General features: G+C 54.2%; 1 protein-coding gene across 1 annotated transcript; it reads left to right on the plus strand.

The window, feature by feature from the left end:
* Positions 1-8592: 8592 nt before the first annotated feature.
* On the plus strand, positions 8593-22492 carry ROBO3 (roundabout guidance receptor 3). Its single transcript, XM_004597707.3, is given in 27 exon segments — positions 8593-8755; positions 11524-11850; positions 12066-12223; positions 12615-12735; positions 12830-12968; positions 13259-13386; positions 13625-13749; positions 14874-15045; positions 15358-15563; positions 15793-15874; positions 16188-16353; positions 16540-16706; positions 17132-17253; positions 17416-17641; positions 17737-17858; positions 18137-18308; positions 18468-18653; positions 19199-19222; positions 19313-19355; positions 19513-19643; positions 19929-20126; positions 20258-20399; positions 20524-20736; positions 21118-21269; positions 21402-21512; positions 21702-21863; positions 22269-22492. Coding segments are annotated over 27 exon segments (4182 nt in total).
* Positions 22493-23080: the final 588 nt, after the last annotated feature.

Here is a 23080-nt window from a genome sequence, read left to right on the forward strand (position 1 = left end):
TATGCTACAGTCTTCCCGTTTCTCATACTACTTTTGACTTTGAAATATTTTGCCAAGTAGTTGAAAATAGAATTCAATGTATCAGAGAAGTCCATTATATCTTTTGCCTATATTTCATGCTTAGAAAAACCTTTATCATAACAAGATTGTGAAAAAAAAAATCCTGACTTTCTTCTAATAATTCTAGGACTTAATATTTTACAATTACATTGTTGATGTTAAAAATAATTTTTCCGCACAAAGAGGTAAGTAGCTGTTCATGTCTGTCTCCATTCTCATATGCTAATTTCCTTTGTGAGCAGGAGTTTCTGTTCTGTTAGTTGTCTGTGTGTTAATTCCCATGACAGTACTTGATTGGTCAATTAGTACAGCTCTGTAATATATTTCACCACCTAATAGTTTCCTTTAATTACTCTTGATATTTGTACTTTCGCTGGCTATTCTTGAATTTATTTTTTAGAGACCCTAAAGTATACATCTTTTAAGCTTTGAGAAAAATCTTTTTGATATTTTTATGTACTTCTGTAGAATTGAAGGGTCAATTTCAGAGATTTGACATTCTTACAATATTGATTATTTTCAAGGACAAAATATTTACTCACTAAATCCTATTTAGTGATCATGGACTCTAGCCACTGGGGATGCATTGATTATAAAAATAGACAAGGCTCGGGCCCGGCGGCGTGGCCTAGCGGCTAAAGTCCTCGCCTTGAAAGCCCCGGATCCCATATGGGCGCTGGTTCTAATCCCGGCAGCTCCACTTCCCATCCAGCTCCCTGCTTGTGGCCTGGGAAAGCAGTTGAGGACGGCCCAATGCACTGGGACACTGAACCTGCGTGGGAGACCCAGAAGAGGTTCCTGGATCCTGGCTTCGGATCGGCACGCACTGGCCCGTTGCGGCTCACTTGGGGAGTGAAACAACGGATGGAAGATCTTTCTCTCTGTCTCTCCTCCTCTCTGTAATCCGGCTTTCCAATAATAATAAAATCTTTTTTAAAAAAAAAAAATAGATAAGGCTCCTGGCTCCGTCGAGCTCATATTCAATGGAGATGATAGACAAGAAAGGTACCTGACAGTGGTGGGAGAAGCTAATATTTCACTGTGGTTTCCAGGAAAGGCCTTTTGGTAAAATATTCAGGAAGTGAGGTGATGCACAATGGGCCTACCTTAAGGAAGATTCCAGATGCAGGAGTGGCAAATGCAAGACCCTGAGGCAGTGGCTTAATAAGAAAACTGGAGGGAAAGGTGGGAGGTCTGCATGGGTGACGAGTAGAGAGAAAGTGGGAAGAGAAACATCCAGAAGGCAGATTACATAGGATGTTGCCAAATAAAGGACTTCAGCTTTCTCTGAGACAGAAGAAACTGGAGACATTTGAATACGTGAGTAACATAACATGACTCACATTTAATAGGATTTCTGACTGCTGTGCTGGGATAGACTGAAGGCAGAGCAAGGATGGAAGCTGGGAAACCAGTTGGAAAGAATTTACTAACCACAGCTAACTGAAATACATGGTGGTTAAGATCAGGGTGGTGCCATAGAGAGGGTAAGTATCTGAATGTTGGATACATGTTAAAGTAGAGCTGACAAACTGTTACTGAAATGGGGAATTCTGAAGACATTATATATTCAATGGGTAATAGTAGGCACTTGGTTTTGGGGGGGCTTGATGTTTGAGATGTCTGTTAGAAGGCCCAATGATGTCATCACACAGCTAATTAGATAAACTTGTCAGAAGTTCAGAGGTGCTATCTAGGTCAGAGGTATGAATTTGAACAACCTCATCATATAAATTGTACACAATACCACAGACCCATATAAGAAAATCAAGGAAGATAGCAAAAAGAAAAAAAAAAAAAAAAAGAAAAAAGAAAGGACAGAGACTGGTCCCTGACATTTAAGATTTAGGAAATTGAGGAGAAAGAATAAAGAATATGAATAAAAGGACCAGAGAGATAAGAAGAAATCTGGGAGAAACAGCCTCATGTTTACGTGCTGACTAGAGTTGCAGCATTGAAAGGAGAAACAAGATACAGAGGCAAGGACAAGGTTGCTAGAGCAATGTCCCTTATGAGGAGACAGGATGCGGCCCAGGGCACCTGTAGCCCTTGCCTGAACTGTGACTCCAGTGATTCAAAGGGTGATTCAAGTGGTCACAATGGCCAGAGCTGAGCTGATCTAAAGCCAGGAGCCTCCTCTGGGTCTCCCCTACAGGTGCAGGGTCCCAAGGCTCTGGGCCACCCTGTACTACTTTTCCAGGCCATAATCAGGGAGCTGAATGGGAAGTGCAGCAGCCAGGATATGAACTGGTGTCTGTATGAGATACTGGTGCGTGTAAGGCGAGGACTTTAGCCACTAGGCTATCATGCCAGGCTCAAATTCAAACTCTTTTACAACACCCCTCAAGTGGGAACTAGTTAGCAACAGGACACTTCCAGCGATCTAAAGACTAGACCTTAGGTTCTACTTCTTACCAGTAGTTCCACCTTGGGGACAAAACATTTCAAATTTATTATTGTTCATTTATTTGGAAAGCATAGAGGCAGTGAGAAACACAGAAAGCCTCCTAGCCAGGGCCCAGTGCTATAGCTCAACTGGCTAAACCACCACTTCCAAGTGCTGGGATTCCACATGGTGCTGGTTTGTGTCCTTGCTGCTCCACTTCCCACCAGCTTTCTGTTTAGGCCTGGGAAAGCAGTGGAGGATGGCCCAAAGTCTTGGACCCTACACCCATGCGGGAGATGTGGAAGAGGATCCTGGCTCCTGGCTTCAGATTGGATCAGTTCTGGCCTTTGCAACCACTTGGGAATGAACCAGCGGATAGAAGATCTTTTTGTCTCTCCTTCTCTCCATAACTCTCTCAAACAAAAAATTCACAAATTAAAAAACATTAGTCTCCTATCCAATGGTTTGCTCCCCAGGTGTCCGCAAAAGATGGAAGTGGGACAGGCTAGAGTTAATCTCTAGAAAGTCCATATACATCTCCCAAGAAGAATCACTTGCTCCTTCCAGAATGCTCATGAACAGGAAATTGGGATTAGAAGGAAGCCATTTGAACCCAGGCACTTCAATATGGAACATAGCATCTTGCAGTTACCCTAAATGCCTATCCCAGAACCAAGTCATTAACACATGGGCCTTTGAAAACACTGGGGACTCCAACTAGCACAAGAGCTATAATAGTTATCTCAGTGAATATTAAAGCAATCAAGCCTTAGAGCAGGGGAGATTTGTTAAGAGTGACAGCATACCAGGAGTTAAAATCTGCAAGGAGTGAAGCATCACGAGAGGTGATCATGAGTGGTACGGAGGAGGTGGGTGGCACAGTCTTGTGACATTCCACTCAAAGATGGGAATTTCTTGGTGGAAGAAGAAGGGAGAATGGTTCGGACTTAACTCTGAACAGGAAGTGTGCTTACATCATCCCTCAAGTCCGACAGTAGAGTACATGATTTTATATTCTTCGATATTTATGAAACTGTCATCCTTTAGATCTGGAACTTCTCTTTTTCTGTTTATTCCGAGTGTATTGTTGTTGTAAGCAGGATCTTTTGGAGTCTTTCTGACTTCTCCCTCTACCCTTTAGTCCCCGATCCCTAAACAGAGCATGCTGCTTCGGTGAATTCTGAGAGGTAGTTCATCAACTCCAAACCTCCTGTGTATCTCCACGGACACTACCTCCACCTCACAGTCTCCCACCCTGAGAATCGTAGGGCCTCCTGAGTCTCTGCTTTCTGTCTCCCAGGGAGACCCTACACAGATGCTATCGGGAGTTTCTGTTTATTGGTCAATCCCTAGATGGCAAGCACCTTCCAAGTACCAAATGCTTGTCTGGAGGCTCAGATCTGAACACACTGTTCACTTACCTGAAGATTGCAATGTCTCCCTTCTTCCTATAGGAAAGACCCCACACAGGTGGTATGCAAGTGTCACCATAGCCTGAGAGCTCTCTTTACTGCAAGATCTTCTCTGTTACTCACCACCCCCATGACTACATGACCCAACTGTCTTATTTCTTTGACCGTGTGGTACTCTTTGTATGTCCATGCCTTAGTTCTTGCTATTTCTTCTTCCTGAAATACTGTGTCCCCTCTAGTCTCCACCATCTGGTAATCCATATTTAGTCACCTGACTATTGAAGAACTCTCCTATGTTGTACGGTTCTCCCGATCACTTGGTTAGGTTTCCTGCGTAACTTCACGTGCAGTGTCTGGATTACTTGCTTAAACGCCTACTTTCCCATTAGCTCAAAGTTCCTCCTAAGAGTATGAACTGTAGCATTTATTTCCACATCCCTGGTGTGTAATATCATGTGTGGCTTGTAGCAGATGCTCATTTAATATTAATGAAGACATGAGCCATTTAATATTTATTGCAAATTTATGACAGCCAGGATTGCTCGAAGCATCTCCCATGAATTCACTCATTTAATTCTCCTAAAAAGCCAAAAATAGGGTATAATTCTTATTTGTACTTTATAGACTTGGAGACTCTGACACATAGTGGTTAGTTCACTGATACAAAATTACTTAATCAGTGAAGGACCCAGGATTTAAACTCTGGCTGATTCTACACCCAGATGGTTAGTCTTCAGGGTATGCCCCATCTCCATGAGAGACTTCCATTTAAGTACAGCAAAAGCAAGACTCCTGTGCCCTGCTCTGTAACACATGCATTCTTCCTGTAACCCTGGTAACTAAATGTCCTCTGCAATCATGCTGCTGACTGGAACCTACAAAAACCTCCAGCTTTCTATCATTCTGCTTTTGTTTTCTATATCTCTTTACCCCTGCGTCTCTCCAAACTCAATGTAAGTTCTTTGTATAGTTCCTCTTTTCTATAACTCCTGGCAGAAATCAACACTGTTTTTATTTCATTATGTCTCAATATCACTCCTCTCTCCACCTTTCTCTCCTCTCTTTGCTAGTTTATGATCAGATTCACAGAAGAGGAGACCAACTAACATCTTCAAATCCCCTATATCCTACGGAGGATGCTGCACTTTTTAATTCAAACGGCTATTTCCATGCCTCTTTTGATTTTCCCTCATAGGAGGATGCTTGTCTTGTTAAATGCATATGAGTATGTGAAGTTTCTGCTTTAAATCACTGGGGTGGGGGCTGGCACGGTAACCTAGTGACTAAAGTCCTCACCTTGGCATGTGTGGGGATTCCAGATGGGTGCTGGTTCATGTCCCTGCTGCCCCATTTCCCATCCAGCTCCCTGCTTGTGGCCTAGGAAAGCAGTGGAGAATGGCCCAAAACCTTGGGACCCTGCACCTGCGTGGGAGGCTCAAAAACCCTGGAAGAAGTTCCTGGCTCCTGACTTTCGACCAGCTCAGCGCTGGCTGTTGCAGCCACTTTGGGAGTGAACCAGTGGATGGAAGCTCCCTGTCTCTCCTCCTCCTCTCTGTATATCTGACTTTCCAATATAATTAATTAATTAATTAATCAATTAAAATCACCGGGTGTTACTGTCTGTGTTTCTTTGGTGCTTATGTATGTTTTGATAGATTGGTTGCACTTTATTTTTTTAAAAGATTTATTTATTTTTATGACAATACAAGTGGTAGGACCCCTGTGCCGTATGGAGCCAGACTGAATTCTGGGCTCCTGGCTTTAAGTCTGACTCAGCCCTGTTTGTTGTGGGCATTTGGGGAAGAAATAAGTAGATGGAAGCTTTCTCTTTGTCTCTCTGCTTTCATATAAACTCAATATAAATAGTAGTGTTTAAAGGTTTATTTTAGTTTGGGCCAAGTACAGTAACCTAGTGGCTAAATCCTCACCTTTCATGTGCTGGGATCCCATATGGCTGCCAGTTCATGTCCCAGCTGCTCCATTTCCCATCTAGCTCCCTGCCTGTGGCCTGGGACAGAGGTAGAGGATGGCCCAAAGCCTTGGGACTCTGCACCCATGTGGGAGACCTGGAGGAAGCTCCTGTCTCCTGGCTTCAGATTAGCTCTGGGCATAGTGGCCATTGTGGCTACTTGGGGAATGAACCAGTGGACAGAAATCTTCCATCCACTGATTCATTCTCTATATGACTGTAACGACTAGAGCTGGGCAGATCTAAAGTCAGGAGCTTCTTCCGTGTCTGCCACATGTGTGCATGGTCCCAAGGTCTTGTACCATTCTCTACTGCTTTCCCAGGCCACAAGCAGGGAGTTGGGTTGGAAGCAGGGTGGCTGGGATTATAACCAGTGCCCATATGGGATCCCAGTGCATGCAAAGTGAGGACTTGAGCCACTAGGCTACTGCACCTGGCTCCAATAATATTTCTTTAGAAAAAGTATTCTAGAAATGCATACACGTGCAACAAAGGAGTGGACGAAAAGAAACAAGAAGAAAGAGTGAGGAGAGAAATGGAAGTGTCAGAAGAGGTGAGGTGTAGCTGCAGGACAGGAGATTCATTCGTGCTGGGAGGGTCCTGCTCAGGAGAACAGCTCTGCTGTTTGTTCATCCTCCAGACCCAGTGCCAGGGATTAGGAAATGCCTTGCCCAGGGGCTGAGCTGCTGCCTGCGCTCAGGGAACCCTGAGCAAATACACCCTGATCCCCACATAAAGGGCCAATTAGCTGTGCCATCTCCGGAAACAAATCCGCTAACAGGGTGACAAGCCCCTAGACACTGGCAGGCCTGTGTTTGCTGAGAGGCCTGCCTGGAGCAAGTCAGGGGATTAGGATGGGGCAAGATGTTCCTGGTGGGAGGGACTATAGCCACAGAGCGGACTCCCATGCCAGGATGCCAGGTTTTTGGCCCAGTTGGACCTCTTGTGTGCTGGGACCCAGGTGACTAAGGTCAGGAGCAGAGTGCCAGAGTCTGAATCTGAAGGGTCCTAGCCGGCCAAGCATCCCAGCTCCTCCTGAACGGATGCAGAAAGAGATACATGAAGCGACAGCCTGTGACTGTCAAACCAAGGACTGGAGCTCGCCTCTAGGTTGGCCATGAGAGAGAAATTTCTGACAAGGAAACACCATCAGTTACCTCTCTCTTACCTGAGGCCAGCCTAGTCCTGGAGGCAGGCACAGGAGTCAGATTCTCTCTTGGTATCCTGGTAACACATGCCACTAGTTCTCTCCCACCCACCCCAACCTGCCTGGGTCTCCAGCTCTGCTTGGATTTAAAAGGTGCTGAAAGGACAGCTCCTAGGATGCTGCGGGGTGGAGGCGGGGGTTGAGTCCTTCTGTCCATCCCTTTGTGCGTCTGGCTGGCCTGGAGCTGAGGTGAAGGTACCTAAGTGCTGTTGAGTTGGAAGCTCCACCTCGAGGAGTGTGGATGGAGCAAGGTGGCTAGAGTGAGTTTCCCACCTCTTGACACGGCTCTGGTTCCCTTACTCACCCTGCCTGAAGTACTCCAGTTATTAACTGTGTTTCTTTGTGGGCCCAGGACCCTCCCCCATCTTAACAATTGGGACCACCTAACCTCGCCAGCCTCTCCTAGGTCAGCAGCACTCACTCACAAAGGTTGTCACACCCGGAGCCTGTCAATCAGCAGCAGCATCCCACCCAAGATGGGAGCCGTCTCTCTTCTCTTGACACCCCTAGAGCCAGCTCTAACCTAGGAAAGTGTTCCCGTGTATTTGTGACAGTGGGGACTGGGCTCCCTTCAGGTAGAAAGAATCCCAAGAAAGCTTGCTGGGAGGGAAAGGAGTCGTGTCCTTTCCCCTGGAAAGTTGATCCTTATTAAACTGAGATTTGCAGGAATTTTGTTTCCACCTCGTTTTGTTTTTCCTTTTGCACCTGCCTTTTCAGAAACAGCATTGCTTTGTCCTAGAATCCGTCAGTCTCCACTAAATGTAAAACTATTTAATAAAACATGTCAGCACAAAGTAATGCAAAAGTATGCAAATAAATGCGTGTCATGCCGCCTGGGCGTCCCTGAGCTTACCCGTCCGATTTTATTCCCTGTTCGGATCTTTCTGCAAGAACTCCTGGATTAGGACACTTGGGGCTCATTCCCAGGTCGTGGCCATCTCCCAGCTGCAGACTCCGCTACTAGGGGAAGAAAGAGGAACCGGCTGTAGAATTCTGCTCCAAACCATCCCTACCTCCAGAGCTTCCCTAACTCTGAGTCTTGGGATCTAATGGAAGCCAGGGGTTGCTTTAGGAACTAAAGGGGCTTTCCAACTTTGGGCAAAAGTGCAGGGTCGAACACCTCGTATCTTGGGTGCTTTGAGAAAGCAGCGAAGTTGGCTTGCTGCGTCCAGCACCGGACGCGGGGCGCGGGGCGGGGACTCCACTTGGCGCGCGATGAGAATCGTGTCTCCTGCCCTGCCAGTGGCCGTCGGGGTAGGGGTGGGAGGGTGGAGGGAGCGGATTAATCCCTTAATTACGCTGTGATCGGCGTGGCACCTGCCTTCCATCCGCCCAGTTCCCAGGGGACTCCGGCACTGCGGGGTGGAGAGAAGGACACGCGGGAAGAAGGAGGGCGCGCGGAGGCACTGGCCGGTCCCTGGTGCGCCGGCAGGACAGCGGCACCGTGGCTGCAGCAGCGCGCAGAGACTGTGGAGGGGCTTCCGGCTCCCGGCCCGCGGGTCTCAGACCCAGAGGCTGGGCCCCGAGCCCCCCGCCCCGGTCCCGGCCGGTCCGCGTCATGCTGCGCTACCTGCTCAAAACGCTACTGCAGCTGAACTTGTTTGCGGACTCGCTGTCCGCCGACGTCTCCAACTCCAGCGAGCTGCTCTTGGGCGGCTTCAACTCCTCGCAGGTGGCCCTCAACCACAGCCTGCTGCCTTCGGGCGACCCTCCTCTCAACGGTGAGGCCTTGCCCGGGTCACGGGAGTCTGGTAGTGAGACTTGGGGTCCGGGGATGGGATGAGGAGGAGAGGGCGGCTGCGAAGGAGGGGAAAAGGCAGAAGGGTTACAGGACACAGGGGCCGGGACTCAAGACGCCTCCCTGCTTGGAGTTTCGAGCGGGAGGAGAGGCTGTCGCGTCCTTCATTCGGGTTGCCCACCGCCCCTGACGCCCACTCTGGGTGAAAGACCCCCCTACTCAGCCTCCCTGCAGGGCTGACGCGGGGAGGAGGGAGGATGTGCGGGGGCGGGCCGGCCTGCGCCTCTGACTTTGAGACCCCGAGTTTTCGAAGAACTCTGGAGGGCGAGGAAGCCCTAAGGGCTGACCACGTTTGCACTGTCGGGGATGGGGCGCGTTCCGGGGGCGGGGATCATTTTCAGGAAACTTTGAAGTGTCTCTCCCAGCGGTGAGACTCAGCCGGCCCACCCCGGCAGAGCTGCGGCGAGCCGGCAGCGCCGGCGGCGAGCTCGTTACCACTAATTACGGTGATTAATAAATGACTAAGACAGCAAGCTCTCCCCGAGCGCCGCGGGGAGGCCGTCGCGAGTGGGTGGCCGCGGGTCGGGGGGCGAAGCTCGGGCTCCGCCGCTCTCTGCAGGTCCAGGCGGGAGCTGCCGCGTGGCTCGAGCGCCCACGCCCGCCTCCCCACGCTGAGACCGGCTGGAGTTGGTGGTGAGCGCCGGGCTGGAGAATGTAGAGGCAAAAAGGAGGGGGGCCGACAGTGTGTGTGCGTGGGGGTGGGGAGATACTTCCGGGTGCTGGGGGAGGAGCCCCCACAGTCCCATTAGCATGGCCATTAGCTATTCATTATGCTGCTGCGGAAACATCTCTTGAGACTGGGAATGACAGAGAAGAAATTCCAGGGATCGGGCGCTCGCAGCTGCGTCTACAGGAATTACGGTGGCCTGTACCTACCTGCAAGGAGTGGGGAGGTCGGCGAGGCGGGAGGGTGTGTGTGTACCTGGGATTCTGGGATCTGGTGACCCTCGCAGCTCCCCTTGGTAGGGTCTTGACCTAAGCACACAGCCCTGCTCGCTGACATCTCCTCCACTCACCTCCAGTCCCGCCTCAGCCAGCCGTGCAAAGTTGGAGGGTGGTCCCATCCTTACCAGTCTCCAGTTTCAGCGGGACAAACTAGTGAAGTCTGTAGGCAGGAGAACGTGGAGGAAACACATTCATAGGGTTTGGGGGGTACTCGGAGAAACACAGAGGCGGCGTGCAAACCTCGTGAAGGAGCTTAGTCCGCTACCACTGCACCTGGTGGCACTGGGCTCCGGTGAACCCCAAACCTCGAAGGACCAACGTGCCTGGCCCCACTTCGGACAGCCACCGATTCCAGGCCCGGCTAGCAGCCGCAGGGGAGTGCCCAGATGGGGACCAGAAGGGGACAGAGCAGCAGAGGCGGGCGAGTCGCCAAGAGTTCCACGTGGAAGGCAGGCGACTGGGCTCGCCCCTCCCTAACCCCCTAATTCGTTAAATAAGCCCTGCCTAGGACCAGCGCCAGTCTGCCAGGACCCGGTCCAGCTTTGCCTACCAGCAGAGCTCCCTAGAGGCGGGGCTGGAAAACCAGACCCAACTCCATCCCCGGGCTGGAATCCTTGGGTCCAAAGGGCTTTGGGAAGGGGGCGGATTCGGCCCTGGGGGACCCCCGAGGCGCGGACCGCAGCGACCCCTACGGTCCGCCACGGGCTACTCGGCTTCGGATGGCGGGGTTGGGGCACCTGAGCACCCCCACCCCATTGGCCGCAGAGGATAGTACCATTCTGTAGTCCAAGAGAGAAAGGAAGAGGGGGGAAGCCAATATACAGACTAACAATGGAGGTTCGGCATCACTTTCCCAGTACGAGTCTATTAATTTATTTGAAAGAGTTGAGAAAGGCAGAGCGAGCACTTCCAACTGCTGGTTCACTCCCCAAAAGGCCAGAACAGCTTATGCTGGGTCAGGCTGAGGCCAAGAGCCAAGAGCTTCCTCCGAGTTTCCCACATGGGTGCAGGAGCCCAAGTGCTTGGTCCATCCTCTGCTGCTTTCTCAGGCGTGTTAGCAGAGAGCTGGATTGGAAGTAGAGCATCCAGGACTCAAGCTGGTTACCCTATGAGATATCAACAAGGCAGTTGGGACTCTATGTGCTATGCCACAGCAACAGCCCCTCCAGTATGTTTTTAACCAATCGGTCACGACAGTTCCGAGAATTATCCTCTGAAAGCCATTCACCTCCCAGGAGAAGCAACATTACTGACATATCCATGACCACTTGAGGTTGCCGGAGCCCCCAGAATCTGAGCAGGGTGGGCTAGAGTGTCAGTCGGAAGCGCCCTGGGGTCCAACCCTATCACTCACATGTTTGCCTGCATAAGAGGCCCACGGTCCTCCTTTCACCCGCCCAGAACCAGGTGGAGCTGAAGAATCAGGCTCCGGGCTATGGTGCATAGCTCAGGGTTGTTCAGGGGTTGTTCACTGAGGACCACGTACCTACAAACGGGGTGCGGGAGGTCTAGCCTGCTCACCAGCTCTCTACCGCCACACACCTGGCAGGAGAGGAGGGCGCAGCGGCGGAAAGCAGCCCGCACAGCCAGCTTAGGAGTTACTGTCTGGACAGGGAAGGGACCGCTGGGCAGGTGCGCTTCAGGCTCCAGCAGACCTTGCGTCAGAGACCAGATCGCCACGGACTGGAACTCACGCTTCTCCCTCTGTTACCCAGTGCCAACGCGCTGCACCCTCCTTGCTTACAGGAACAAGATTGGACCCGGAGGACGCCATGCCGCGCATTGTGGAGCAGCCACCGGATCTGCTGGTGTCCCGCGGCGAGCCGGCCACGCTACCCTGTCGCGCCGAGGGCCGCCCGCGCCCCCATATCGAGTGGTACAAGAACGGGGCACGAGTGGCCACAGCGCGCGAGGACCCGCGCGCGCACCGCTTGCTGCTGCCCAGCGGTGCCCTCTTCTTCCCGCGCATCGTGCACGGACGCCGCGCGCGGCCCGACGAGGGCGTCTACACCTGCGTGGCGCGCAATTACCTGGGGGCAGCGGCCAGCAGAAACGCCTCTCTCGAAGTGGCAGGTGAGAGTCCTGTTGGCGGGAGGCTGGGAGGATACCGGGCAATCAGAACCTTCAGTCCGTTGTTGCCCAAGGCCACGTGCCAGTGCCTGGGCCAGTGGAGGAAGTAGGGCTCGTCAGAGGCTTGTGCTTGCTTCATCCGGGAAAGGTGGTTCAGGCCTCTGCAAGACAACCTTTTGCTTGCGTTGTGTTGCCCCAAAACCTGTGTGTTCCCGCAGTCCTCCGCGACGATTTCCGACAGTCTCCGGGAAACGTGGTGGTGGCCATCGGGGAGCCAGCGGTAATGGAATGCGTCCCTCCTCGAGGCCACCCGGAGCCTTCTGTGACCTGGAAGAGGGACGGCACAAGACTTAGAGAGGAGGAGGGCAGAATCACGGTGAGGAGCTGGTCCCAGGCTAGGGAGCCTCTCGGAGGAGGAAGGGCTGGAGGCGCAGGGGCCAGTGCGTGCTGGTGAGATGACCAGAGTCAGCTCTGCAGTGACGGATCCAGAGGGCAGGCTGGAGCTGTCAGGAGAGCTAGGGGTTAGATATGTGGGAGGCTCCTTATCTGAGATATGGGTCAGCTTCACTGGCTGTCAGGAGATGGACTTTACCCACACACATTTAAGTAGAGGCACGTACTTCAGAGGTAAGTTTACTTCAGCCCAAGCATGTTTGAAATCTATGCCTCGTTCTTCCATAATCCACCTTATCCACGAACTTGAAGTGTTTCAAATGCATACACACCTGTAGCTGCTAAGGACTAGGGTCATCCTTATTACTCTGCAGATCCGCGGAGGGAAGCTGATGATGTCACATACACTCAAGAGCGATGCGGGGATGTATGTGTGTGTGGCCTCCAACATGGCAGGAGAGCGCGAGAGTGGGGCTGCTGAACTTGTGGTACTGGGTAGGTAAGGGAGTGTTGGGGTTTGGGGAGGGGGTCACCCACAAAATAAGTAGTCTGGTGGCTGCCAAACCATTCACTCACTCACCTTCCCTAGAGCGTCCCTCATTCCTGCGCAGACCAGTGAATCAGGTGGTCCTGGCTGATGCCCCTGTGACTTTCCTATGTGAGGTGCAGGGGGACCCCCAGCCTCACCTCCGCTGGCGCAAGGAGGATGGGGAACTGCCCACAGGCAGGTGAGAACCCACTTCCTGCCACCAGCTTCAGAGCCCACCCTACAGTAGGAAATGGGAAGGTGAGGTGGAAAGGTGGGAAGGTGGTCGCCTTCTCACTGGAAGACACAGAGAGGTCTATTCCCCAGGGCCAGGGTGGGGACGGGGAGCCTATCCCTCTCCACCCCATTTGTGCATCCGTGGTTGAGTTCTGTCTTGCCTTTGTGCACCCTGGCCCCTGCTGCTCTCTTGGGGAGGGTAGACAAGGGGCTTGTAGCTGTGCCAATCCAGCCTGGACATGGGGAGTGGGGCAGGTATGAGATCCGGAGTGACTCCAGCCTTTGGATCGGGCGCACGAGTGCTGAGGATGAAGGTACTTACACCTGTGTGGCTGAGAACAGCGTGGGCCGAGTGGAAGCTTCCGGCTCCCTCAGCGTTCACGGTGAGGACACCCTCTGGAGTGATAGGAGGGAGGACCCGGATGGGAGAGGGTGGAATAGAAGGCAGAACAGGAAATGTGGGTGAATCATCCAAGACAGAAGAGAAAGCTAAAATGGCATGAGTGTGAGAATGGTGTCTGCTCACAGGAAGCCAGGCTTGTGGCTCTCCATCCTGTCCTCTCAGTGTCCCTTCTTGGTACCACTGAGTCTATGTTCCTGTATCTGACTTTCCCCTGCTAGTCCCACCCCAGTTGGTGACCCAGCCCCAGGATCAGAGGGTGGCTCTTGGAGACAACGTGACTTTCCAGTGTGAGACCAGAGGAAACCCCCCACCTGCTGTCTTCTGGCAGAAGGAGGGGAGTCAGGTGGGTGTCTCCTCCCCTCCCCTGCTTTTCCTCTGAGTCTTGGGCACCTCATGTAGTCTGCAAACTTCTCTCTGAGGCTTCTGTTTACTCCTGGTACCTCCCAAAGCCTTTGCATGTCATTCCGGGGGATTAACTAAGAAAACAAATACTAAAGAACTAAAGTATGTTGGACACTTTTTAATCCGTGATAACATGTTGAAGTGTAAGGGAACAGTCATGGACAATCAATTCCTTGGGGAATCTTTCTGTTTGGGGTAAGGCTATCCAGACTCCCCCCTTTAGGCCCCCTTTTCCACTGTAGCCTTGGGCCTTGACATTGGGACATGAGAGTCTGCTCTGGAAACCAAAGACTCTAAGAAGTAGAAAACACTTGCTTTTTTTGCTTATAGCAACAGCAACCAATGGACTTCTACCAGGAGGAGCTCTCATCATCCCTTGTTAACCTAACAAGCAAATTCCACAATGCACAGCCAGAATGCACATTTACTAAAGTAAAGGCTGGGAATTGTGCTACTAAGAAACAGGATCAGTATAACAAGTCTGAGCAGTATTCTCCTTCCCCAAGCCCACTGGGAAATCTGGCAGCCCATCTCTCCATTCATACACACAGCCATAATTTCCCAACATCCTCTCCAGCACCTGGGACTGCTGCATTTTAACTGGGTTCTCACATGAGTAAACCTAGTGATGGTAGCAGCCATAGAAATAGGAAACAGTCAGGTGCTCAGCAGGGGAGCTGTTTATCCTGAGACCCCAACCTGTGTCCCTACCACATCTGTGCCTATCTAATCTAAAAGGTTAAAGCAAGAAGGAAGACGAATGTGTAGCAGTTAATGCTTGGAACATAAGGTATTTGAAAACTTTGACACGATTGTTTCATTTAATTCCCCCAGCTAACCTTCCAAGTAGAATTTGGATAGCTGGGAAGTAGACCCCCAAAACCTTCTAATAAGATTCCCTCTGTGTGAGTAACTTTAACTGATTTGCCCAAGAACACATCACTGATTACAGACAGAGAGTGAAATAGAACTGGAGGAGTTCTTTGGATTCCGGGGCTGATAGGAATGGAAACCGGTTGCCCAGCTCCTGCTCATTCTCCACTTGGGTTCCTCACTCTGTCCCAGGTCCTGCTCTTCCCCAGCCAGTCACTTCAGCCAAGGGGGCGCTTCTCTGTCTCTCCAGGAGGCCAGCTCAACATCACTGAAGTGCAGAGTGGCGATGCTGGTTATTACGTGTGCCAGGCTGTCAGTGTGGCTGGCAGCATTGTGGCCAAGGCCCTCCTGCAGATTAAAGGAGGTACATGCCCTTGGAGGGAACGCTGGGCCCAGGGCCTACAGACAACTGCTTTTCTTGGATTCTATGCAACATAAATGCGAGGCAAGGGGTGCGAGGACTCTTCCTAAGCAAGTCCTTGAAGTTTGTGATCCACCAGCAGAAGCCACTGAGAGCTACTTGGTCCCAGGCAGAGATGAAAGATGATTAGCAAAGCCCTTTCTGATGGCTGGGTTGGGGGTCGGAAAGGGTGTGAAAGAACAGAGAATGAGAACAAGGGGCTGGTTTCCCAACTCTCTGCCCCTCCTCTGAGATGCTAAGTTCTTCTTCTCTCAGCCTCCCAGGGCAGGCTGCCTCCCATCATCCTTCAAGGACCAGCCAACCAGACACTGGCACTTGGCACTTCTGTGTGGCTGCCATGCAGAGTGACTGGGAGCCCTCAGCCCAGTATCCGGTGGAAGAAGGATGGGCAGTGGCTGCAGAGAAATGACCTCCAGCTCAACCTTTTGGCCAATGGCTCTTTGTACATTGCCAACTTGCAGGTGAGTGTTACTCACAGACCCCAGTAATGGAATCTAGCTATCTAGCTATCTGGTTCCCATTCCCAACTCCAGTAAGTATCCCACTGGGCTTCCAACCCCGTTTCTACTCCTCTACTCTCTCGGACCACCAGAAACATGCCCACATCTTCCCTGTCTTCTGCCACCTTCTCTAACCCCTCATCCTGCCTTGTTCCACTCCCATTGTGCCCGTGCCTACCCTCTCCTACAGGAGATGGACACAGGTTTCTACAGTTGTGTGGCCAAGAGCTCCATAGGGGAGGCCACGTGGAGTGGCTGGCTTAGGAAGCGGGGTGAGTTTTTTCTTTGACCTTTTGTCTTGCCAGCACTTCCCTTCAATCCTGTTTTAAAGGTAGTGAATGCTTCCCCAAGCCCCAGGACTAATTCTCTCTTCCTAATGCCATGACCCTGGTGGTGGGGATGAGGAGGAACAGAAGTGCTGCCCTTGGGAGGCACATGCCAGTAGAGGTTAGTATGTACCATGTGCCCCTCGGAACATCAGCACCAACAAAGCTCCACAGCTCCTCTAAGAAACAGGCAGGTTATCCTGGGGTAGGGGGGCATTATCTTCCTATCTTCCTACTTAAAGATGGTCTCCCACTGCAGAAGACTGGGGAGTGTCCCCGGATCCCCCTGTAGAACCCAGTATTCCTCCGGGACCTCCCTCACAGCCAGTGGTCACTGAGATCACCAAGAACAGCATCACCCTGACTTGGAAGCACAGCCAGCAGGCTGGGGCTACAGCCACCTCTTACATGATAGAGGCCTTCAGGTATGGAGAAAGTTTTAAATGCAACCCTGCAGGATCAGAAGGGACCCTATATTTTTAGGGTCTTTGCTGTTGCTGGGAGGCACTCCAGTCCTCTCTCCCCAAGGTGCGGGGGGTGGAGAATGGGTGAAACACAGTGGAAAGGTTGGGGATTTCTGGAGTACATATCACGTCTCCTCTATCTTGCAGCCAAGCAGCTGGCAGCACATGGCGGACAGTGGCAGAGGGTGTGCAGCTGGAGACGCACACTGTCGGAGGCTTGAAGCCCAATACCATCTACCTGTTTCTAGTGCGAGCCGTGGGGGCCTGGGGCCTCAGCGATCCCAGCCCTGTCTCTGAGCCAGTGCGCACCCAAGGTGAGGACAGAGTTCCTGGGCCATCAAGTATGACCTGGAACACCACAGGGTTCTCTTCTCCCAAGCCATGGCTGCACGGGTGTTCCTGAAGTTCCCCCCTGCTAGGCCTATACTGGTGGCCAGGAACAGGAGGGAGAATAAGGTGGGGATGGAGGTAGAGACAGAGAGAACACCTTAGAATAATCAAGAAACTGAGGAGCCAAGATCATGACAGGGTGCACAAAGGACTCCTATGTTAGCTGGATCCTCATCCCCGGCCCATCTCTGGGAACTTCCCCGGAGCAGCTAGTGCCCTCTTGACTCTGGGAGTATGCCCTGCACAAGGTGGTAGTCTGGAGGGGCAGGGCACAGATGGAACACACACATGCTCTCAAGTCTCTGCCTGGCCCTAGTAGCCTCTGCTGAGTGAACTCTTTGGTCAACAGACAGCAGCCTGTCAGAGCCAGGGGAGGACCCCTGGGGAGGTCAGCAGGGGCTGGCTGAAGTGGCTGTGCATATGCAGGAGCCCATAGTTCTGGAGCCGCGGACCCTGCAGGTGTCCTGGACTGTGAGTGTGGCCCAGTTAAGGGTGGGACAATGGTGGGCAGCATGGGGACCACCAATGCTGAGAGTGGGAGAGTGCAAGGTGAGTGTTTGGGGAAGAAGGGGCTGAGCCTGGAGGCTCTGTGAGGTCCCAGCCTCCCTCTCCAGTACATCTCGTCTTTCCTAGGTGGATGGCTCAGTCCAGCTGGTGCAAGGGTTCCGAGTGTCTTGGAGGGTAGCAGACCCTGATGGGGGAAGCTGGACCGTGCTGGACCTACAGTCCTCGAGCCAGCAAAGTGCAGTGTTGAGAGGACTGCCCCCAGGTTCCCACATCCAGGTCAAGGTGCAAGCCCAAGGCCTGGAGGGGCTGGGCCCTGAGAGTCCCTCTGTGACAAAGCGCATTCCTGAGGAGGGTAAGGAGGGCACAGGGCTGACAGGGGGAGGGGGGAGTAGGCAGGTGGCTCCCAATGACTGCCTGTCTTTCCTGCCATGCTCCACTCTGGCCCAGCCCCCAGTGGTCCCCCCCAGGGAGTGGCAGTGGCCTTGGGGGGTGATGGCAACAGCAGTGTCACTGTGTCCTGGGAACCTCCACTCCCCTCCCAGCAAAATGGGGTCATCACAGAATACCAGGTACGGGATGGTAGAGTCGAGGAAGGGAGGGTCTGGGAGGGCCCAGGCTATTGTAGAGGTGGAGGGAACCAGGGTTTGGCTTTGGGGTACAGGCAGAATCTGAGATAGCCTGTCTGAGATAGCCTACAGGCAGGGTTCGGCTTTGTGGGTTGGCGGGAGGTTCCACAGGCCTGTCTCCAGGCCTGGCTAAGCGCAGGCTACAGTTTGGCACTTTGTTAACTTCTGGGTTCAGAAACCCTTTTCTGATTCTCTCAACCCGGGATCTCGGCCTCCCTTAGATCTGGTGCCTGGGCAACGACAGCCGCTTCCACCTGAACCGGTCTGCCGCAGGCTGGGCGCGCTCGGTGACGCTCCGAGGATTGCGGCCCGGGCTCCTCTACCGGACTCGGGTCGCGGCGGCCACCAGCGCCGGCGTAGGCGTGGCCAGCGCCCCGGTGTCGGTGCAGCTGCGTGAGTGGAGGTGGGCGTGGGAGGGCTGCCCCGGACACTTAGTGGGGGGGTCCTAGGGTAGTTGTGCCTTCCTCGGTGGGAGGGGCGGGTCCTGGGACTGTCCTCTCCAGCTCCTGGATTTCGGGGCTTCTCCTGCCCTCACCTCTCTGACCCCTACAGCGTCCCCGCCGGGACTGGAGCCGGGACTCGAGGTGGGCTCAGGGCTGGCCCAACGGCTGGCCAAGGTGCTGCGGGAGCCGGCCTTTCTGGCGGGCGGTGGCGCGGCCTGCGGGGCGCTGCTGCTCGGCCTCTGCGCCGCCCTCTACCGGCGCCGGAAGCAGCGCAAAGAGCTCAGTCACTACACGGGTGAGAGCCGGAGCGACCCGGACGCGGGAGGCTGGGGGCTCGGCGGGCCGGGGAAGGGGCGTCGGGACAGGGACGACGTGTTGAGCAAGCGGGGAAGATTCGCGCCTGAGCTGCCTGGGTGACAGCGCAGGCTGAGGGGCAGGCGTTTGGCACCCTGCTGGCGTCCCTGGCACCCACGTGGGAGACTCACATGGAATTCAGGGCTGCCTACAAATGGGAGATCTAATGCTCAGATAAATGATTGTTTTTTTTTAAAAGAGGATAGGTTTTGCAAGCTTTAGTAAAGCAGAAAAGCCCATTTCCTGCAAGGTGGGGCGGGGGGGGGGGGCGCTCTGGAGGTCTCCAGAAGTCGCTGGTTTCCAGTCTTCGCTGCCTTGTAGCACTGGGGAGTGTCAGTAAAATGCTGGTAGCCCGAAAATTCTGATGAACTTGGTCCGGGGTGCACGGGGGACAGGGGTGAGGCCTGGACAAGCAGATGGGTGTTCCTGACCCGTCCTTGTCCTCTCCTCTGTCTCTTTTCTCTCCCACGGGCTCCTTTCCGGAAGCCTCCTTTGCCTTCACACCTGCAGGTAAGCCCTCCCTGCCCTGATGCTCTGAGCTGCCACCCTGCTCTTCTCTTGCTCACCTGCGTCTCCCCCTCCCCACCCCATCTTCTCCAGTGTCCTTCCCACACTCAGAGGGCCTCTCTGGAGCCAGTTCCAGGTAATTGTCTCAGTGAGCTTGAGAGGATCAGTGCCCTGCACCTTGGCACGCCTCCCGCCTTCCGCCTTCCGCCTCCATGCCACCATGGCTGCGCATGACACCTGGAACCTTGCCTCTTGAGACTTTCCATCCCCAGTGCCCACCTGCTGTCCCTCAGGCCACCCGTGGGACTTGGGCCTGCCTCCTATCCGTGGCTGGCCGACTCATGGCCTCACCCATCACGAAGCCCCTCAGCCCAGGAACCCCGGGGAGGCAGCTGCCCAGACCCAGAAGACAGATACTACAATGGTGAGGAGTCCGGATCCTCCCAGGACACACCTGTCCCGCCTCTCCCATCTCCTAACCTTGTGGGCGCTGACTGGGAGAGACTGGGCACCTCAGTCTTGGGGTCAGCCTTCTGGGGAGGCTATAGGTTGGGGGAAGCTATCTCAGACCCTGCCTGTCCCCTGGTATGGGGTGGGGGAAGAAGTTAATCCTGTGAGATGTCCCCTTGCCCTCCATTCTCTGTTGTCCTCTATTTTTCTGTCTCTGCTCCCTGCCTCTGCCCCTGGGCCTCGTTTCTCTCCTCCTCAGAAGCAGGAATCTCCCTGTACCTGGCCCAGACGGCTCGGGGCACCGGCACCACTGCTGGCGAGGGGCCTGTCTACAGTACCATTGACCCAGCTGGGGAGGAGTTACAGACCTTCCACGGAGGCTTCCCCCAGCATCCCTCAGGGGATCCAGGCACCTGGAGCCAGTATGCACCCCCAGAATGGAGTCAGGGCGACAGTGGTATGACTCCTGTTGTTGACACCCCTGTTCCAGCCACGTGTCCCCAAAGAGTATTGCTGTACACTGGTTTCCAGCACCTCACCTGGCCCTTTCCAGTCTGTTAATGGGGTGCCCCACCCTGTGTTCCCCAGGAGCCAGGGGAGGCAAAGTGAAGCTTCTACCAAGACCAGTGCAGGTGCCCTCCCTGAACTGGCCTGAAGCCCTGCCTCCACCTCCCCCTTCCTGTGACCTGGGCTGCCCAGAGGAGCCTGAGGAGGGGCTGGACGGGTAAGGGTGCTCCCTGCCGCAGCTGTGACCCACACAGTGGACCAGCCCAGAGATGCTGGCAGAGGAAGGGGAGGGGGAAGGAATGGAAGTGACTTGGTCCATCCCTTCTCTCCTGTTGCTTTGCCCTCAGCTCAGAGCCAGAAGAGTGGGGCCCACCTATGCCCGAGAGAAGTCACCTGGCTGAGCCCAGCGCCAGTGAAGGGTGCCTGGTTGCTCCATCCCGAGGAGAAACCCCCTCTCCCACACCCTCCTTCGGAGAGCACTCCACAGCCACCCTCACCCCCTCACCTCCAGACCCGCCCCAGCCCCCCACTGACATTCCCCACCTTCATCAGATGCCAAGGTAGGCAATACACAGAGGCTTGCACACTGCACACCGTTGGTCCTCATCTCTGAGGAGGTGATGGGTGGATGAAGGATACATAGGGGAGTTTGGGGGACCCAGGTCTTAGGGCTCTGTCAGGGTGTGATTTGGGGAGGACCACAGAAGCTGGCCTGTCACTTTCTGAATGAGCCTCTGGCAGCAAGACTGTAAGCCTGCTGAGGCCTTTCAAACACTATCCTCCTCAAGCTCCTCCAGCTTGGGAGCCTGTTGGGTGGGGCCAGGGGAGGATGGGCTGCCTGTTCATTTGCATAACAGGCCGAGTGTCTAGTACAGTCTAAGACCCAGCAGGTACTTAATTCCTGTGGTGTGAGCAAGCATCAAGGCTTCCTGTCGCTGTAGGAGGGTGCCGCTGGGGCCCAGTTCCCCTCTCAGCGTATCCCAGCCGGCTCTGAGCAGCCATGAAGGGAGGCCTGCTGGCCTGGGACCTGGCCCCACGGCCTCCCACCACCTCAGCCCCAGCCCTGCCCCGAGCACAGCCAGCAGTGCCCCAGGTGAGTCTGCAGGCTCTTCACTCACTCTGCTCCTCACCTTCCTGCATCTGCTCCAAAGCTGGATCTACCTCCACTCTTGGACCCCTTTCTGATCCTTGTTCTTACCTGATTCTCTCCCATCTCCTGCTCCAGGGAGAAGCCGGCAGGTGCCTGGGGAGAAAACGCCCCCAGTTCAAGGATCCCGTGCCCGGATCCGGAAGAAGTTCAAGGCTCTTCCCTACAGGAGAGAGCACAGTCCTGGGGGTGAGGGAGTTGGCAACCTGGGAGGTAGTGACACAACAGGGGGCCGGGGACCAGACAAGCAATCAAGGGTGAGTGGAGGAGAGAGCAGATGAGTCCAGAACTGGGGCTGTTCCTCCAGTCCCCCAGTGCCAGGGAAAGCTTGCTCTCAGGAGGGGCGGGAGATTTTGCTAAAGATGTGTTTCTCTCCAGACCTGCCCCCACCGCCCCTGCCACCCCCAGAGGGGGAGTCAAGCTGGGCCCTAGGTCTGAGAGCAATGGACAGCACATCCTCCCTGGAGCTGGAGCGCAGTGGAGAGAGGAGAACAGCACAGGTGGTGCCCCTGGCAGCACAGCGGGGGCCTCACCTGGATGGTAAGGGGCATGTGGGCAGGTAGGAGGGACTTGGAAGCTGCTGGGAGCATAGACCATGGCCAGCTCATCCCTCACCCTCCTATAAGTCTGTGTGTGTTTCAACATCACATCATGCATTTGGTCCGATCAGAGACCCGTGTATCTCTCGCTGTCTCTGAAGCCTGGATGAGAGCACAGTGGAGCTCCCTGCTCACCCCCAGGCTCTCTTCCTGGAAATTCTGTGTGTGTACCCTGGTTATGTTCATGTGCTGTGCTGTACTCTCTGCTTCTTCCCACCCCAACCCTGCCCTTATGGCTAAGCCTGGCACCTCAGCCTTCTGCTGAACTGGGGTTGGTAGTTGGTGGGCGAGTGGTGATGGCCCAACCCCCGGGTGGGCCCAGCCCCCTTTCTCTCCTGTGCTGCAGATGAGGCCTGGCTCCCATACAGCAGACCGAGCTTCCTGTCCCGGGGCCAGGGTACCAGCACCTGTTCCACAGCCGGCAGCACCTCTTCCCGGGGCTCCAACAGCTCTCGGGGCTCCCGCGGCCCTGGCCGGAGCCGCAGCCACAGCCGCAGCCAGAATCAAAGACCGGGACAGAAACGCCGAGAGGTGGGGGTGCTGGAGACCCCAGGCCAGGGAGAGCAGTGAACTAGGGGGTGGTGCTGGCAGCAAGAAGGTGGGAAAAGGTTTTTCGGAGGAGTGTTGAGAAGAGGCGTGTGTAAGTGGTGAGGAAGGGAGGAATCCTGGGGAAGAAGTGTTGCTGTGGAAAGGGGCTGAGGACCCTAACAGGGCTGGAGAATAGGCTCCTCCCACCCTGTGTGTGGCCTGGTTTGGCCTGGGCCCAGGCTTTGGAAAACAGACCCTTTGTCTCCCCTCCAGGAACCGTGATGTCCCTGGATGCGGCAATGAGAACATGGGACATCCCATATGCACGCTAGGGGCTGGGAGAGCCTCTTATGGTTCAGGACAGGGGCCCGAGAGGAGCTGGGACGGGGCTGTCTTCTCTGCCAGCAGTGATGCTTGCGGCTCACTGAAGCCTGGGGCCGGCCTCAGTGGCTACAGGTGGCTCAGAAGCCCAAGGGCCAGCGCTTCCCTTTCCATCTCCCTTTGGTGGAGACCAGTTTGTGAAGGCAATAAATCAGACAGAATGCCTGGCTGGCACCCTGAGCCTGATGTGTCTGGTTCTGGGTGGGATGCTGGGGGAGGGAGGCTGTATGTCAGTGTACACTGGTAGCA

The sequence above is a fragment of the Ochotona princeps genome, chromosome 4 (assembly GCF_030435755.1).
Source record: "Ochotona princeps isolate mOchPri1 chromosome 4, mOchPri1.hap1, whole genome shotgun sequence".
Taxonomy (NCBI): Eukaryota; Metazoa; Chordata; class Mammalia; order Lagomorpha; family Ochotonidae; genus Ochotona; species Ochotona princeps.